Source organism: Pleurodeles waltl, chromosome 7 (assembly GCF_031143425.1).
Source record: "Pleurodeles waltl isolate 20211129_DDA chromosome 7, aPleWal1.hap1.20221129, whole genome shotgun sequence".
Classification (NCBI taxonomy): domain Eukaryota; kingdom Metazoa; phylum Chordata; class Amphibia; order Caudata; family Salamandridae; genus Pleurodeles; species Pleurodeles waltl.
In genome coordinates, this window is record NC_090446.1 from 1458471863 (window position 1) to 1458490366 (window position 18504).

At 48.9% G+C, this 18504-nt stretch overlaps 1 protein-coding gene across 1 annotated transcript in view; it reads right to left on the reverse strand.

The window, feature by feature from the left end:
* NPHS1 (NPHS1 adhesion molecule, nephrin) overlaps window positions 1-18504 on the reverse strand; it is a 201363-nt gene that overhangs the window by 175528 nt on the left and 7331 nt on the right. Inside the window, exons 4-5 of the mRNA XM_069201119.1 lie at window positions 6186-6317; window positions 1093-1174 (exon numbers count right to left, since the gene is read on the reverse strand). Of these exons, the coding sequence (XP_069057220.1) occupies window positions 1093-1174; window positions 6186-6317 (214 nt within the window). The remainder of the gene's footprint in view (window positions 1-1092; window positions 1175-6185; window positions 6318-18504) is intronic.

Sequence of the window (18504 nt, forward strand, 5' to 3'; positions counted from 1 at the left end):
TAGTAGGCACCTCACCGCTAATCAGAACTGCTTCCAATTGATGCCCTCTGTTGAACGAGCCTGAATACCAGTGCCTGGCTGTTCTTTACTTCTCCTTCTCCATTTCCAAAAACAAATCAATGTCATCTCTGAGAGCATCTCTAGCACCTTCTTCTTCAGGAGGAAGCTGTGGCTATATCTTACTGTGAACCAAGATGGAGAGCTGGTCCTCCACAAATTGCAGTACTGCAAAGGTTTATAAAATCTTCAATAGGAAGAAAACACACTAGGCAAGACTAGGTACTTCCAACTTGGGCATCAAACCAAATTGCGGCTTTACAAAGGGACCTGGCAAACCCAGTACTCAATATCTGCACTAGTTCCCCTTTGACGACCATTGATAGTCAAATGCTCTGCTTGACTCAGAATGTACTGAGGAACGGGAACCTACTCATTGACTATAGAACTATCAAAAAAAGGCCATGGGATCCAGTATGCAACACACATTCTCTATTGTTTACTTTTGTATGAAGGACAAAAACCTGCATACTCCACTGTCAGAGCACAGGAAAAGCAAAGGTTTGGTTAGGAGCACAAACTGATGTGTTAAGAATTTCAATAGGCATGTGATCTAACTTCACAACTGTAATGTCAGTACAGGCTAAATCTTCATTGCTTGAATTCAAACACAGGAAGCGTGTATGTATTTATGCAGTGGTACCTGTACAGGCCTAGCTGTAGAGGGATGTAGCTCTGTCCATTCATGCATTCATCATCTTAGAGCTCAGGGCATGCAGATCTTCCCTCATTCAATTTTATTACTAACATCTCCCAGTAACATTCTCATCTCCCTTGATGCTATATCCTTAGTGTCCACAGCCTGCCCTCGAGTCTTTCATATCCCCAGTGTCTTCAATGGTGAAATGGCCTTGATGTGCACAGTTGTTGATGCCATTGTGTTCTAATGCCCGGCCGACATAGCAACAATGCCCATATGCTCCTAATGCTCATGTTTGTATGCCTACGCGTCTCAGATGCCATTTATCCCTGATGCCCATGGTTAAGTTTACACTTCCAGTCCCCCATGATTAAAGAGGCTGCAGGTTCTCTCACATCACCGTGGCTTCAGTGTGGGACAGCTTCTCTTTGGAGCCTGCTCGGATCTCAGACGTGACCCCAGAGAGGGCACTGCCACCTGCGGAAGGACATTCAGGACATGAGGATTAAATGAGCTGTGACCAAACTTTAGGCAGTAGGGGTGGGTGGGAGATATTGCATTTTTTCTCATGTTATACACATAACTTTCATTAAACTTACTGTATCACATTAAACAGATTTCAGTAATCATCCCCGTGAACATACCTCGCAAACAAATACCGCAGAAGATTACGCTTTTTCGAGTAAATTACGCCTGCAGGAGGCTGGTCCGAGGAGAAGCTGCCTGCAGCCAAGGCCTCATGAGATTGTCCTCTCAAACCAGTCCCCCGTAGGCAAAAGTTACATAAAAAATAACTGATTGAAAACAATTACGTGAAATATGTAAAATCCAACAAATTAGGAATTTTACAAACTTTTGCTTTCATGGTAAGATTTTAAACGGGCCTAGATAGCAATCAAACTGTAATTAGTTCTGCCTCAACCTGATCTATTCCACTCCTACCACAAGCTGTAGATCAATTTACATGTATGCTCCCACCATGAGCTGTGACCTTCTGCCAGAGCTGTAGACCTATCTGAAGAGCGCCCCACCCCATTCATCTCCTCCCACCATGAGCTGTGACCTTCTGCCAGAGCTTTAGACCTATCTGAAGAGCGCCCCATCCCATGCAGTGCCTCCCACCATGGGCTGTGACCTTCTGCCAGAGCTGCAGATCTATCTGAAGAGCGCCCCATCCCATGCAGCGTCTCCCACCGTGAGCTGCGACCTTCTACCACAGCTGTAGACCTATCTGAAGAGCGCCCCATCCCATGCAGTGCCTCCCACCATGGGCTGTGACCTTCTGCCAGAGCTGTAGATCTATCTGAAGAGCGCCCCATCCCATGCAGCGCCTTCCACCATGAGCTGTGACCTGCCAGAGCTGTAGATCTATCTAAAGAGCGCCCCATCCCATGCAGAGTCTCCCACCATGAGCTGTGACCTGCCAGAGCTGTAGACCTATCTGAGGAGCGCCCCATCCCATGCAGCGCCTCCCACCATGAGCTGTGACCTTCTGCCAGAGCTGTAGACCTATCTGAAGAGCGCCCCACCCCATGCATCTCCTCCCACCATGGCTCTTCCCCCATTGATGAGCTGAGCTTCAATGATATGTCCCCAACGAGAGCTGTTCCCAACTCAGTCATACAATTCCAAATTCCCTTGATCGAGCATGTTATTATTTCACCTACCTACCTTTCACCACACATACTTTCTGTATCCTTAGCCTGCCTTCAGCCCTGGGAAGTGTCACACATCTTGGGTCACACAGCCTCATTTAAAAAATTCCCAAAATTCCCCCATTAGTGCATGTTCCAGGATCACTCATGCAAATGATCAGTCAGCCAAGTGAAACTGGTTCTATTGTCCTCAGTGATTGTTCCCTTTCTCCACAATCATCTCCTCTCCTTTTACTCGCTAACCACAAACCTATCACATATAAACTACTTAACCAGAGCAACATGGTCTAGATGGGGATGGTGGTGAACATGCTATCCTTTTTTAAAGCTTTCCTCGGTGGGGAATTATTTTTTCCTAGAGAGAAACCCCTTGCGCTGTATTCCCACAGAGTTTGGGAATGCTCTATTCGCAGGCTAGACTTACTCCAACCATTTGCCTTTGCAGGAGTAAATCTCCGACTTTTTCTCTGGTGGGAAGGGTTACATAGGAATTTCTGAACACCACTAAATTCACAAGTTTGGGGTTTCACAAACTCTCAAGGAAAACCACGCCATGATCCTCCCTCTCCCCACACTGTCTACTCTGCAGGGCTAACCTGAGAGCCAATGGCGATACTGGAAAAGTGTGTCCTATTAGCCCCATAGTGCACCTAGCAAGCGTAGCCCAACTGTGCCGATAGCTAATTTTAAGTTTTAAAAAATCGCTTTTAAAAAGGCCGTAAGCGAAAAGACACTAAGAGATGGAGACCTGGCCTCCTGATTTATGCCGAAAAAGATCTCCTGAATGTAGGAAAGAGGGGCCAGGGCGGTCCTGGTCTCTATCATCATAAAATTAGAATAATAATGATATGCTTAATACCACATTACTGCTATTCCTACTCCCCAATTTACAGTACTGAGTTCACCAAAAGGATGAGAGGGTGAGTCAGCCTCTATCAGAATTTAAACCTGTGAATTTCAGATCATCACATTTGTCAGAAGCGAGTGCTCATCTCACTTGGCTGTTGGGAAAGTCCCCACCCACACCTAGCCCGCTATGGCCCAGATTACAAATTCAGGGTCCAAATGCTAATCCGTGCAAAATTATGTTTGCTCCATGATCCTGAGAGTAGAGTGATAATTCAATTGTGATAATGCAATTGGGTTTCTTGTTGGACCATTGAGATGGCCAGTGCTCAGGCCCAGCCTCACCACACGCCTACTCTCACCTAGTCCAAGCCTGGATACCCTTACCTGTGACAAGCAGCGCTCTACAAAGCCACCTTGAATTGCATTACATTACAATTAACATCATTCTCGCTGTTTTACCCGGGAAGATTTAGGCAGGTGAAACAATACACCATTTATTGGTGGAAAACGCTCAAAAATGCGAAATTTAGTGTGGTAAATACCGGTTTTGTAAGTTATTGCCTCATTTAAAAGTTGTAAACCATACCTGGTAAATACCTCACTCTGCAGGTGTGGTCATTCCCCCCAATCCATTCCACACAACTTGTAATCAGGGCTCAGGTATCTGCCTCCACAAGCAATACACGCCGAAAGATGTCAGTAGCAAAACAGCTGGCTCCCACACTTTGCTGACAGGTCCCACACAGCTGTACGCCAAGGCGCCACCAACAGCAGGTACCAGCTCTAAGGAGCATGTGTTGAGACAGAAGCTTCTTGAGACAGTAGCCAAACAACTGTGGAACACTACCACCACAAGCCCCTTGAGAAAGTCAGCATGTCTGGGAGACGGCCCAGTCTGGTTTGAGCACCCCAATGTGAGTGCTGCAGGTGGTTATAGTGGGACACAGGGTAAATGCATTTGTCACCTTTGTAGCCATAGGTCTGGATAAGAGGCTGTGATCTCTTTGATCTCTTCATAGGACTACTGGACGCAATCTGCCTCAGGAGACTATCTCAAGGGATACGAATGATTCCGCATGAGGAAGATGTCATGCGTGGGGTTCATGGAGTTGGCTGGATCTCACGCTGCTCCTGCATCAAGGTCTGGTTGGTGGTTGGTACACATATGTAAAATGCTATTTTTTTCAGCTCTGAAGGGACACCAGTGCTAGGGTTCTTTTGCTTTGTTCAGGTCGCCTAAATATGGGAGAATGCCCAATTGTCTGAGGTAGGAAGGGGGGGAATAACCCCTCATGAGCCACTGCAGATACAGACTTGTCCTCAGGGCCAGTGAGACCAGAGGACCAATCTTGGCTGTGTTTTTGTCCACTAGTTGAGACAGCTTCTGTATCTTTTACCTCATCAAGTTCTGGTGGTGTTGCTGCTCCCTTCAGTGAACTCCATCCTGCACAGAAATGCAGCCCCACCCCGATATAGGCCATTGGACTCCTGCTTAGTTTGGATTTAGAAGTCAGAGTGTTCACACGGGCATAGGTGTATCCATTATTGTCCGTTCAGGGGTACACAGCACCCGCAAAGGAACACTATAATATTAATTGACCATCTTCTTACTTGCAATCCCTTCCCTCTTTGCATCAACTACAGGTCCGCCAGCTCCTTTCCTTCCTGACATCAACCTTTCCTGCTCCCAATTAATCTTACTCCAGCCCTTCTACCTATGGGCGCTACAAAACACTGAGTTTTCTCACTCATTCAACCTCCAGTCAGAAGTCTTCATGCGTCCAGTGCATTCCTGTTTCTTCCTACACCCTAAAGGTCTGCTCAAGTGGTCTTTCTGCATTAGGCCACTCTCTAATGATCTCTTTGCTACTTCGATCCCATTTCCTCTCTAATGTCCTGTCTCTTCTAGGTAATTTCCTGTCCAGTCCCTCCATGCTTCAGACTCCAACCTGCTGAAAGTCCCTCACTGCTCATCCCCTTCCGCCTGCAAACTGCTCTTTCTGCAACCAGTCCTCTTCCTGCCGTGATCCGGCTCATGCACCTTTGACTCCATCTCAGCTTACTGCCTAAGGGCCTGAGTTGGAGTTTCGAGGAGCGGTTACTCCATCACAACCGTGACGGATATCCTGTCCACTGTATTACGACTCCATTATAGCCTATGGAACTTGTAATATGGTGGACGGGATATCTGCCGCGGTTTGGAGTAATCCCTCTGTCAAACTCTAAACCACGCCCTCAGTCCATGGATGTCAATTCATTGAAATTCCAGGGTAGTGAGTGACATCACACACCCCTTGACCTTCACTTTCACTCACACAAACATACTTACACGTACACACGAATTCACACTCACATACACTCTTTCTCACATGAACACACTCATCCGCGAGCACGCACACAACATTCATTTAAAAGCATTTTCTAGATTCCTCAGCTAGCATTGAAGGGCATATTCCAGCTAATTGTACTATATTTGTATTATACTAATAGTGAAAAATATAGTATTATTCACTATTAGTGTAATAAAAAATTGACAGAAAACAAAGAGTGGAGCCCCAACTGACCTCCATAAGGAAGGGACGAGCTGCCACTGTGTTCCTGGCATGGAATTTGCCACCTCTGAGGTCAGGGGTCCCAAAGGCAGTGCCGGGGTCGCAAAGGGCATAAATGAGGTCCATGCCAAAGTCTCTTCTTTTTCAGCTCCAGGACCCTTCTCACCCAGCCCTTCCACCCCTTCCTGCCCAACCCTCTTCTCTTTCCGTTCCAGGCCCCTTTCTACTCAGTCCCTCCACCCCTTCCACCCTGTGTCGCTTCTACTTCCGCCTACAACCCCCTAACCCCGTCCTTCTGTCAGAGCCTCTTCTATCGGTGGTCTGAGTCACATCTAGTCGTTTGGCTCGTTAGTACCCAGGGCCTCTCCCGCTTGCGCACAGGGTCCTCAAGCCTCCTGCCCACCTAAGGACCACCTCTCTCCCCTCACTCACTTTTGGTGAAGGTGATCTCGGCGGCGGGTTTAGCATCCGGGGCGTCGCAGGTGACTGTGTACTCCAGTCCGGCCACCCAGGTCACGATGCTGTCTGCCTGGTACTGCTTCAGCAGCGGCGTCTTCGGGGGGACTACACAGGAGAGAGAGAGACAACAGGCACTGAGCTTTAAGAAACAGCGCACACACCCTCTTCCCACCCGGAAATGCAAAGATAGGGAAAGGGGTCAAAGCAGTGAGACCCAGGTGGTGCGAAAAAAGGGTGGAGGAGGCCAGTAGACAGTAAGATGTTGTATTTGGAGGTCGGGGGTCATACACACATACGGACACAGTGTGGGGCCAATACTGTGCTTTTTGTTAACCCAGCTGGCCCACCCTCTTCACTATAAATACCCACCCTAATGTCCTGGGATTTTCCAACACCTCCAGCCAAACACAGGGGGCGCCCCGGATGGGGTAGCCCAAATATTACTAATGTCCTACATGGCATTCCTCCCAAAAATACGTAGAGTCAGAACAAACAACACTGAGCCAGTGATCCCTTTCAGACATAGGGCCTGATTTATATTTCGGAGGACGAGTGACTCAGTCACAACGGTGATGGATATCCTGTCTGCGGAATTTAAATCCCATAGGACATAATGGAATTTATATTTTGGCGGACAGAATATTATGACGGAGTAACTTGTCTGCTGAAATATAAATTAGGCCCATTGTTTTGGCATTTGGTGGAGGGCTTGGGAAGTGCCCTGAGATGATACTGCAAGTGGCTTTGCCCTCAATACAGTTTCCGGTTGTCCAACTTCAGCACTTATCCGGGTGCAGCATAGGGACAGTCTCAGAGCAAGGTGTACACCCGGCGCCCGTTCACCAGTCTGGAAGTTTACCTCCCCTCTATCATCCACAACTGATGGCTCATCAGAACCAGACTCCAGCACAACTCTGTCTACTTCACCAGGCACCATTGCTAGTGACCTCCCCGTGGCCCCAGTAGGCTGTGTCCTTGGACCCTGAACCCGAAGTGGCAGACAGACAATACTACCTGGATTTCAATCCCAAACCAACACCAGGTCTACTCAAAACTGCACTACTCTCATTCCATAACTAATCGTCACAACAGTGATGGAGTATACATACTGCCAAGATAAAGGTCCACCCCCAAATTTGAAAGTAAGTGGACCTTATATTTACTCACGGCAGAAACTACTCCATCTTGACTGTGATTAAACCCCTCCAATGGCCTTGTGGAGTTAGGGCCATCGGAAGCAGACCTCTAATTCTTCTCATCTAATTTAGATGGGTGGAATTAGAGGCCAGTTTCTACTGCCCGTCGCCGCCAGGAACACCCTGGCGATAAGAGGCAGTGAAAACATTTGAATGCTCTCCTCTCCCATGGCAAGAGAAGGATTTTATTTTTTATTTTAAAAAAGAAAGTCCCTCTACTGGATTTTCTTTTTGGAAATAAATTAGAAAACATCTTGATGCAGGGCTCCATCATGTTGAGGGAGCCCTACACCAAACTGTAAACAGCACTGACAAGAAGCATCATGATGGCGGTTCCTGCCTGTAGGAAGTTGGCTCTGTATGTACTATTTCAAAGTAAGGAATAGTATGCACAGAGTCCAAGGGTTCCCCTTAGAGGTAAGATAGTGGCAAAAGAGATAATACTAATGCTCTATTTTGTGGTAGTGTGGTCGAGCAGTAGGCTTATCAAAGAAGTAGTGTTAAGCATTTGTTGTACATACACACAGGCAATAAATGAGGAACACACACTCAGAGACAATTCCAGGCCAATAGGTTTTGTTATAGAAAAATATCTTTTCTTAGTTTATTTTAAGAAACACAGGTTCAAATTCTACATGTAATATCTCATTTGAAAGGTATTGCAGGTAAGTACTTTAGGAACTTTGAATAATCACAATAGCATATATACTTTTTACCTAAAACACATATAGCTATTTTAAAAGTGGACACAGTGCAATTTTCACAGTTCCTGGGGGAGGTAAAGTAATGTTAGTTCTTGCAGGTAAGTAAACCACCTACGGGGTTCAAATTGGGGTCCAAGGTAGCCCACCGTTGGGGGTTCAGAGCAACCCCAAAGTCACCACACCAGCAGCTCAGGGCCGGTCAGGTGCAGAGTTCAAAGTGGTGCCCAAAACACATAGGCTTCAATGGAGAAGGGGGTGCCCCGGTTCCAGTCTGCCAGCAGATAAGTACCCGCGTCTTCGGAGGGCAGACCAGAGGGGTTTTGTAGGGCACCGGGGGGGGGACACAAGTCAGCACAGAAAGTGCACCCTTAGCGGCACTGGGGCGGCCGGGTGCAGTGTGCAAACACGTGTCGGGTTTTCAATAGGTTTCAATGAGAGACCAAGGGGTCTCTTCAGCGATGCAGGCAGGCAAGGGGGGGGGACAGGGGGGGACTCCTCGGGGTAGCCACCACCTGGGCAAGGGAGAGGGCCTCCTAGGGGTCACTCCTGAACTGGAGTTCCGATCCTTCAGGTCCTGGGGGCTGCGGGTGCAGGGTCTTTTCCAGGCATCAGGATTTCAGAGTCAGGCAGTCGCGGTCAGGGGGAGCCTCGGGATTCCCTCTGCAGGTGTCGCTGTGGGGGCTCAGGGGGGCAACTTTGGTTACTCACAGTCTCGGAGTTGTTTCTTCACCAGTCGAGTCGAGGTCGCCGGGTGCAGTGTTGCAAGTCTCACGCTTCTTGCGGGGATTGCAGGGGTCTTTAAATCTGCTCCTCTGGAAACAAAGTTGCAGTCTTTGTTGAACAGGGCCGCTGTTCTCGGGAGTTTCTTGGTCTTTTGGAAGCAGGGCAGTCCTCTGAGGATTCAGAGGTCGCTGGTCCTGGGGAAAGCGTCGCTGGAGCAGTTTTCTTCTGAAGGAGGGAGACAGGCCGGTAGGGCTGGGGCCAAAGCAGTTGGTGTCTTCTTCTTCTCTGCAGGGTTTTTCAGATCAGCAGTCCTCTTCTTCTTTAAGTTGCAGGAATCTAAATTCTTAGGTTCAGGGGAGCCCCTAAATACAAGATTTAGGGGTGTGTTTAGGTCAGGGAGGGCAGTAGCTAATGGCTACTAGCCCTGAGGGTGGCTACACCCTCTTTGTGCCTCCTCCCAAGGGGAGGGGGTCACATTCCTATCCCTATTGGGGGGATCCTCCATCTGCAAGATGGAGGATTCCTAAAAGTCAGAGTCACTTCAGCTCAGGTTGCCTTAGCGGCTGTCCTGACTGGCCAGTGACTCCTCCTTGTTTTTCTCATTATCTCCTCCGGCCTTGCCGCCAAAAGTGGGGCCGTGGCCGGTGGGGGCGGGCAACTCCACTAGCTGGAATGCCCTGTGGCGCTGGAACAAAGGGGGTGAGCCTTTGAGGCTCACCGCCAGGTGTTACAGCTCCTGCAAGGGGGAGGTGATAGCATCTCCACCCAGTGCAGGCTTTGTTACTAGCCACAGAGTGAAAAAGGCACTCTCCCCATGTGGCCAGCAACATGTCTCGAGTGTGGCAGGCTGCTAAAAACAGTCAGCCTACACAGGTAGTTGGTTAAGGTTTCAGGGGGCACCTCTAAGGTGCCCTCTGGGGTGTATTTCACAATAAAATGTACACTGGCATCAGTGTGCATTTATTGTGCTGAGAAGTTTGATACCAAACTTCCCAGTTTTCAGTGTAGCCATTATGGTGCTGTGGAGTTCGTGTTTGACAGACTCCCAGACCATATACCCTTATGGCTACCCTGCACTTACAATGTCTAAGGTTTTGCTTAGACACTGTAGGGGCACAGTGCTCATGCACTGGTGCCCTCACCTATGGTATAGTGCACCCTGCCTTAGGGCTGTAAGGCCTGCTAGAGGGGTGACTTATCTATACTGCATAGGCAGTGTGAGGTTGGCATGGCACCCTGAGGGGAGTGCCATGTCGACTTACTCGTTTTGTCCTCACCAGCACACACAAGCTGGCAAGCAGTGTGTCTGTGCTGAGTGAGGGGTCCCCAGGGTGGCATAAGATATGCTGCAGCCCTTAGAGACCTTCCCTGGCATCAGGGCCCTTGGTACCAGGGGTACCAGTTACTAGGGACTTATCTGGATGCCAGGGTGTGCCAATTGTGTAAAACAAAAGTACAGGTTAGGGAAAGAACACTGGTGCTGGGGCCTGGTTAGCAGGCCTCAGCACACTTTCAATTCAAAACATAGCATCAGCAAAGGCAAAAAGTCAGGGGGTAACCATGCCAAGGAGGCATTTCCTTACACAATCCCCCCCCCCCCAAACGAAAGAGGATGAGACTAACCTTTCCCAAGAGAGTCTTCATTTTCTAAGTGGAAGAACCTGGAAAGGCCATCTGCATTGGCATGGGCAGTCCCAGGTCTGTGTTCCACTATAAAGTCCATTCCCTGTAGGGAGATGGACCACCTCAACAGTTTTGGATTTTCACCTTTCATTTGCATCAGCCATCTGAGAGGTCTGTGGTCAGTTTGAACTACAAAGTGAGTACCAAAGAGATATGGTCTCAGCTTCTTCAGGGACCAGACCACAGCAAAGGCCTCCCTCTCAATGGCACTCCAACGCTGCTCCCTGGGGAGTAACCTCCTGCTAATTAAAGCAACAGGCTGGTCAAGGCCATCATCATTTGTTTGGGACAAAACTGCCCCTATCCCATGGTCAGAGGCATCTGTCTGCACAATGAACTGCTTGGAGTAATCTGGAGCGTTTAGAACTGGTGCTGTGCACATTGCTTGTTTCAGGGTGTCAAAGGCCTGTTAGCATTCTACAGTCCAGTTTACTTTCTTGGGCATTTTCTTGGAGGTGAGTTCTGTGAGGGCTGTCACTATGGATCCATATCCCTTCACAAACCTCCTATAGTACCCAGTCAAGCCAAGGAATGCCCTGACTTGAGTCTGGGTTTTTGGAGCTGCCCAGTCCAGAATAGTCTAGATCTTAGGCTGGAGTGGCTGAACTTGGCCTCCACCTACAAGGTGTCCCAAGTAAACCACAGTTCCCTGCCCTATCTGGCATTTGGATGCCTTGATAGAGAGGCCTGCTGATTGCAGAGCCTTCAAAACCTTCTTCAGGTGGACCAGGTGATCCTGCCAGTTGGAGCTAAAGACAGCAATATCATCAAGATAAGCTGCACTAAAGGACTCCAAATCAGCAAGGACTTGATTCACCAACATTTGGAAGGTGGCAGGGGCATTCTTTAAACCAAAGGGCATAACAGTAAACTGATAATGCCCATCAGGTGTGGAGAATGCTGTCTTTTCGTTTGCTCCAGGTGCCATTTTGATTTGCCAGTACCCTGCTGTTAAGTCAAAGGTACTTAAGAATTTGGCAGCACCTAATTTGTCTATCAGTTCATCAGCTCTAGGAATGGGATGGGCATCTGTCTTGGTGACAGAATTGAGTCCTCTGTAGTCCACACAAAACCTCATCTCACTCTTTCCATCTTGGGTGTGAGGTTTGGGGACTAAGACCACTGGGCTAGCCCAGGGGCTGTCAGAGTGCTCAATTACTCCCAATTCCAGCATCTTGTGGACTTCCACCTTGATGCTTTCCTTAACTTAGTCAGACTGTCTGAAAATGTTGTTTTTGACAGGCATGCTGTCTCCTGTGTCCACATCATGGGTACACAGGTGTGTCTGACCAGGGGTTAAGGAAAAGAGCTCAGCAAACTGCTGCAGGACTTTCCTACAGTCAGATTGCTGTTGGCCAGAGAGGGTGTCTGAATAGATCACTCCATCCACTGAGCCATCTTTAGGGTTTGATGAGAGGAGATCAGGGAGAGGTTCACTCTCAGCTTCCTGATCCTCATCTGTTACCATCAACAGATTCACATCAGCCCTGTCATGGAAGAGCTTGAGGCAGTTCACATGGATCACCCTCTTGGGGCTCCTGCTAGTGCCTTGTTCCACCAGGTAGGTGACCTGACTCTTCTTCTCTAGCACTGGGTAAGGACCACTCCATCTGTCCTGGAGTGCCCTGGGAGCCACAGGCTCCAGAACCCAGACTTTCTGCCCTGGTTGAAATTCAACCAGTGCAGCCTTTTGGTCATACCAAAACTTCTTGAGCTGTTGGCTGGCCTCAAGGTTTTTACTTGCCTTTTCCATGTACTCTGCCATCCTTGAGCGAAGGCCAAGCACATAGTCCACTATGTCTTGTTTAGGCTCATGAAGAGGTCTCTCCCAGCCTTCTTTCACAAGAGCTAGTGGTCCCCTTACAGGGTGGCCAAACAGAAGTTCAAAGGGTGAGAACCCTACTCCCTTCTGAGGCACCTCTCTGTAAGCGAAAAGCAGACATGGCAAGAGGACATCCCATCTCCTTTTGAGTTTTTCTGGGAGCCCCATGATCATGCCCTTTAATGTCTTGTTGAATCTCTCAACAAGGCCATTAGTTTGTGGATGATAGGGTGTAGTGAATTTATAAGTCACTCCACACTCATTCCACATGTGTTTCAGGTATGCTGACATGAAGTTGGTACCTCTGTCAGACACCACCTCCTTAGGGAAGCCCACTCTGGTAAAGATACCAATGAGGGCCTTGGCTACTGCAGGGGCAGTAGTCGACCTATGGGGAATAGCTTCAGGATACCTAGTAGCATGATCCACTACTACTAGTATGTACATATTTCCTGAGGCTGTGGGAGGTTCAAGTGGACCCACTATGTCCACACCCACTCTTTCAAAGGGGACCCCCACCACTGGAAGTGGAATGAGGTGGGCCTTTGGATGTCCACCTGTCTTACCACTGGCTTGACAGGTGGTACAGGAGAGACAAAACTCCTTAACTTTCTGGGACATGTTGGGCCAGTAGAAGTAGTTGACTAGTCTATCCCACGTCTTTGTTTGCCCCAAATGCCCAGCAAGGGGAATATCATGGGCTAAGGTCAGTATGAACTCTCTGAACGCCTGAGGCACTACCACTCTCCTAGTGGCACCAGGTTTGGGATCTCTTGCCTCAGTGTACAGGAGCCCATCTTCCCAATAGACCCTATGTGTTCCAGTTTTCTTGCCATTGGACTCTTCAGCAGCCTGCTGCCTAAGGCCTTCAAGAGAGGGACAGGTTTCTTGCCCCTTACACAACTGCTCCCTTGAGGGTCCCCCTGGGCCTAAGAGCTCAACCTGATAAGGTTCTAACTCCATAGGCTCAGTTCCCTCAGAGGGCAGAACTTCTTCCTGAGAAGAGAGGCTCTCTTTTTGTTGTTGTGTTGCAGCTGGTTTCCCAGCTGGCTTTCCTTTCCTCTTGGTAGGCTGGGCCCTTTTTCCAGACTCCAGCTCTACTTTTTCACCCTGAGCATTGCACTGTGCCCTTGTCTTGACACACACTAGTTCAGGGATACCCAGCATGGCTGCATGGGTTGTCAGTTCTACCTCAGCCAATGCTGAGGACTCCAGGTCATTTCCAAGCAAACAGTCTACTGGGATATTTGAGGAGACCACCACCTGTTTCAGGCCATTGACCCCTCCCCACTCTGAAGTTACCATAGCCATGGGATGTACTTTAGTCTGATTGTCAGCGTTGGTGACTGGATAAGTTTGTCCAGCCAGGTATTGACCAGGGGAAACCAGTTTCTCTGTCACCATAGTGACACTGGCACCTGTATCCCTCAGGCCTTCTACACTTGTCCCATTAATTAAGAGCTGCTGCCTGTATTTTCGCATGTTAGGAGGCCAGGCAGCCAGTGTGGCTAAATCCACCCCACCCTCAGAGACTAATGTAGCTTCAGTGTGACTCCTGATTTGCACTGGGCACACTGTTGATCCCACTTGGAGACTAGCCATTTCAGTGTTAGCTAAAGTGGAGTTAGAAGTGGTAGTTTTCTTGGGACAGGCCTTGTCTCCAGTTTGGTGTCCAGGCTGATTACAGCTACGACACCAGGCCTTTTTGGGATCAAAGTTTTTACCCTTGTACCCAAAGTTGTTTTGTGAAGAGGCTCGGGGCCCACCCTCCTGTGCAGGTTTTTGGGGGCCTGAAGAAGACTCTTTACTATTTTTGTTTTTGGATGTCTCAACACTCTTCCCCTGGGGAGGCTTTGTGACCCCTTTCTTTTGGTCACCCCCTGTGGAAGTCTTGGTCACCCTAGTCTTGACCCAATGGTCCGCCTTCTTTCCCAATTCTTGGGGAGAAATTGGTCCTAGGTCTACCAGATGCTGATGCAGTTTATCATTTGAACAATTACTTAACAGGTGTTCTTTCACAAATAAATTGTACAGCCCATCATAATTATTAACACCACTGCCTTGAATCCAACCATCCAGTGTTTTCACTGAGTAGTCCACAAAATCAACCCAGGTCTGGTTTGAGGTTTTTTGAGCCCCCCTGAATCTAATTCTATACTCCTCAGTGGAGAATCCAAAGCCCTCAATCAGGGTTCCCTTCATGAGGTCATAAGATTCTGCATCTTTTCCAGAGAGTGTGAGGAGTCTATCCCTACACTTTCCAGTGAACATTTCCCAAAGGAGAGCACCCCAGTGAGATTTGTTCACTTTTCTGGTTACACAAGCCCTCTCAAAAGCTGTGAACCATTTGGTGATGTCATCACCATCTTCATATTTAGTTACAATTCCTTTAGGGATTTTCAACATGTCGGGAGAATCTCTGACCCTAGTTATGTTGCTGCCACCATTGATGGGTCCTAGGCCCATCTCTTGTCTTTCCCTTTCTATGGCTAGGATCTGTCTTTCCAAAGCCAATCTTTTGGCCATCCTGGCTAACTGGATGTCCTCTTCACTGGAATTATCCTCAGTGATTTCAGAGATGTTGGTCCCTCCTGTGAGGGAAGCAGCATCTCTGACTACTATATTTGGAGACAGGGCTGGAGTGGCCCTGTTCTCCCTAGTTAGGACTGGTAGGTGGGAATTTTCCTCCAAGTCACTATCTTCATCCTCTGTGTTGCCATCCTCAGAGGGGTTGGCCTTTTCAAACTCTGCCAAAAGCTCCTGGAGCTGTAGTTTGGAAGGTCTGGGGCCCATTGTTATTTTCTTTATTTTGCAGAGTGACCTTAGCTCCCTCATCTTAAGATGGAGGTAAGGTGTGAGGTCGAGTTCCTCCACATTCATCTCTGCACTAGACATTATGCTTCTAAAAGTTGGAATACTTTTTAAGAATCTAAAACTAGTTATAGGTCCTAATTCGAACTTTCACGAAACTTTTAAACTCTAAAAGGAATGCTAAACAGGGACTAACACAAGGCCCTAGCAGGACTTTTAAGAATTTAGAAAAATAGTTCAAATTGCAAAAATCAATTTCTAATGACAATTTTTGGAATTTGTTGTGTGATCAGGTATTGGCTGAGTAGTCCAGCAAATGCAAAGTCTTGTACCCCACCGCTGATCCACCAATGTAGGGAGTTGGCTCTGTATGCACTATTTCAAAGTAAGGTTCCAGTCTGCCAGCAGATAAGTACCCGCGTCTTCGGAGGGCAGACCAGTTGGGTTTTGTAGGGCACCGGGGGGACACAAGTCAGCACAGAATGTGCACCCTCAGCGGCACTGGGGCGGCCGGGTGCAGTGTGCAAACACGTGTCGGGTTTTCAATAGGTTTCAATGGGAGACCAAGGGGTCTCTTCAGCGATGCAGGCAGGCAAGGGGGGGGCTCCTCGGGGTAGCCACCACCTGGGCAAGGGAGAGGGCCTCCTAGGGGTCACTCCTGAACTGGAGTTCCGATCCTTCAGGTCCTGGGGGCTGCGGGTGCATGGTCTTTTCCAGGCATCGGGATTTCAGAGTCAGGCAGTTGCGGTCAGGGGGAGCCTCGGGATTCCCTCTGCAGGCGTCGCTGTGGGGGCTCAGGGGGGCAACTTTGGTTACTCACAGTCTCTGAGTCGCCGGAGGGTCCTCCCTGAGGTGTTGTTTCTTCACCAGTCGAGTCAGGGTCGCCGGGTGCAGTGTTGCAAGTCTCACGCTTCTTGCGGGGATTGCAGGGGTCTTTAAATCTGCTCCTCTGGAAACAAAGTTGCAGTCTTTGTTGAACAGGGCCGCTGTTCTCTGGAGTTTCTTGGTCTTTTGGAAGCAGGGCAGTCCTCTGAGGATTCAGAGGTCGCTGGTCCTGGGGAAAGCGTCGCTGGAGCAGTTTTCTTCTGAAGGAGGGAGACAGGCCGGTAGGGCTGGGGCCAAAGCAGTTGGTGTCTTCTTCTTCTCTGCAGGGTTTTTCAGCTCAGCAGTCCTCTTCTTCTTTAAGTTGCAGGAATCTAAATTCTTAGGTACAGGGGAGCCCCTAAATACAAGATTTAGGGGTGTGTTTAGGTCAGGGAGGGCAGTAGCCAATGGCTACTAGCCCTGAGGGTGGCTACACCCTCTTTGTGCCTCCTCCCAAGGGGAGGGGGTCACATTCCTATCCCTATTGGGGGGATCCTCCATCTGCAGATTCCTAAAAGTCAGAGTCACTTCAGCTCAGGTTGCCTTAGGGGCTGTCCTGACTGGCCTGTGACTCCTCCTTGTTTTTCTCATTATCTCCTCCGGCCTTGCCGCCAAAAGTGGGGCCGTGGCCGGTGGGGGCGGGCAACTCCACTAGCTGGAATGCCCTGTGGTGCTGGAACAAAGGGGGTGAGCCTTTGAGGCTCACCGCCAGATGTTACAGCTCCTGCAAGGGGGAGGTGATAGCATCTCCACCCAGTGCAGGCTTTGTTACTAGCCACAGAGTGACAAAGGCACTCTCCCCATGTGGCCAGCAACATGTCTCGAGTGTGGCAGGCTGCTAAAACCAGTCAGCCTACACAGGTAGTTGGTTAAGGTTTCAGGGAGCACCTCTAAGGTGCCCTCTGGGGTGTATTTCACAATAAAATGTACACTGGCATCAGTGTGCATTTATTGTGCTGAGAAGTTTGATACCAAACTTCCCAGTTTTCAGTGTAGCCATTATGGTGCTGTGGAGTTCGTGTTTGACAGACTCCCAGACCATATACTCTTATGGCTACCCTGCACTTACAATGTCTAAGGTTTTGCTTAGACACTGTAGGGGCACAGTGCTCATGCACTGGTGCCCTCACCTATGGTATAGTGCACCCTGCCTTAGGGCTGTAAGGCCTGCTAGAGGGGTGACTTATCTATACTGCATAGGCAGTGTGAGGTTGGCATGGCACCCTGAGGGGAGTGCCATGTCGACTTACTCGTTTTGTCCTCACCAGCACACACAAGCTGGCAAGCAGTGTGTCTGTGCTGAGTGAGGGGTCCTCAGGGTGGCATAAGATATGCTGCAGCCCTTAGAGACCTTCCCTGGCATCAGGGCCCTTGGTACCAGGGGTACCAGTTACAAGGGACTTATCTGGATGCCAGGGTGTGCCAATTGTGTAAAACAAAAGTACAGGTTAGGGAAAGAACACTGGTGCTGGGGCCTGGTTAGCAGGCCTCAGCACACTTTCAATTCAAAACATAGCATCAGCAAAGGCAAAAAGTCAGGGGGTAACCATGCCAAGGAGGCATTTCCTTACACTGCCAATGCTTTATAAATGACCGCCAGGTTGGCAGTCATTTCTAAATCAGGAGGGTGGCACCTCCATCAGGACAAGGGAGTAATTTACTCCGACTCCCTGATGTATAAATTGGCCACTTGCCTATAAATAAATTGGGCCCGTGATGACTTGTGGCACTAAGCGCTGAAGGATTACCAGTTGGTGCCCTCTTAAGAAACACTTATCATCAGATGATACTAGTTCATTAGTTAATTTGTGGAGGGAAGTCAAAGCTTGCTGAGCTTCAGGAGTTCTTCGAGACAGGTTTCTCCTCAGCATGTTCTAGTTTCCTGGCCACACTGCCTGGTATGCCAAGTGAAAGCATTCATCTTGGGCAATGGCACTCATAATGTCCTCCAGGAATAGTAGGAGCAACCTAGATCTCTCAATGACTGGACTTATGTATTCTTCAGTCTCCAGTGCTTTGGCTACCTCCTCGGGGTCACCGGGCAAGGATTACGGGACAAATACACCAGGTTCTTGGCTCCTAGTTTGTACACCATAGGATGAACTCTAGAACACCCATTTCTCGATTTGCAGTGGAGGCTGACCCTTGGAATAGGGGGATAAGCAACTTGTGGTCAGTGTGCACAGTGACACGGAGACGTATAAATGAAGTGTCAACACCCTTAATGGACCACAATGGCCATTCTGTTTGGTAGTAGAGTTACTCAGTATGAGTGAGGGCACAGCTGGCATAGGATACTGGATCCCACTTTCCACTCCTTTGCCACTGCGAGAGCACAGCTCTTAAGCCAGTGGGGATGCCATCTATAACGATCTTAGTCTCCTTGGCAGGGTCGAAGCATGTCAACATTGTGTCAACAGAAACATGTATCTGGCCTTTGCGACTGCTCCCTCGTGAGCTGTTTCCCAAGGACACAGTGTTGAGGACTT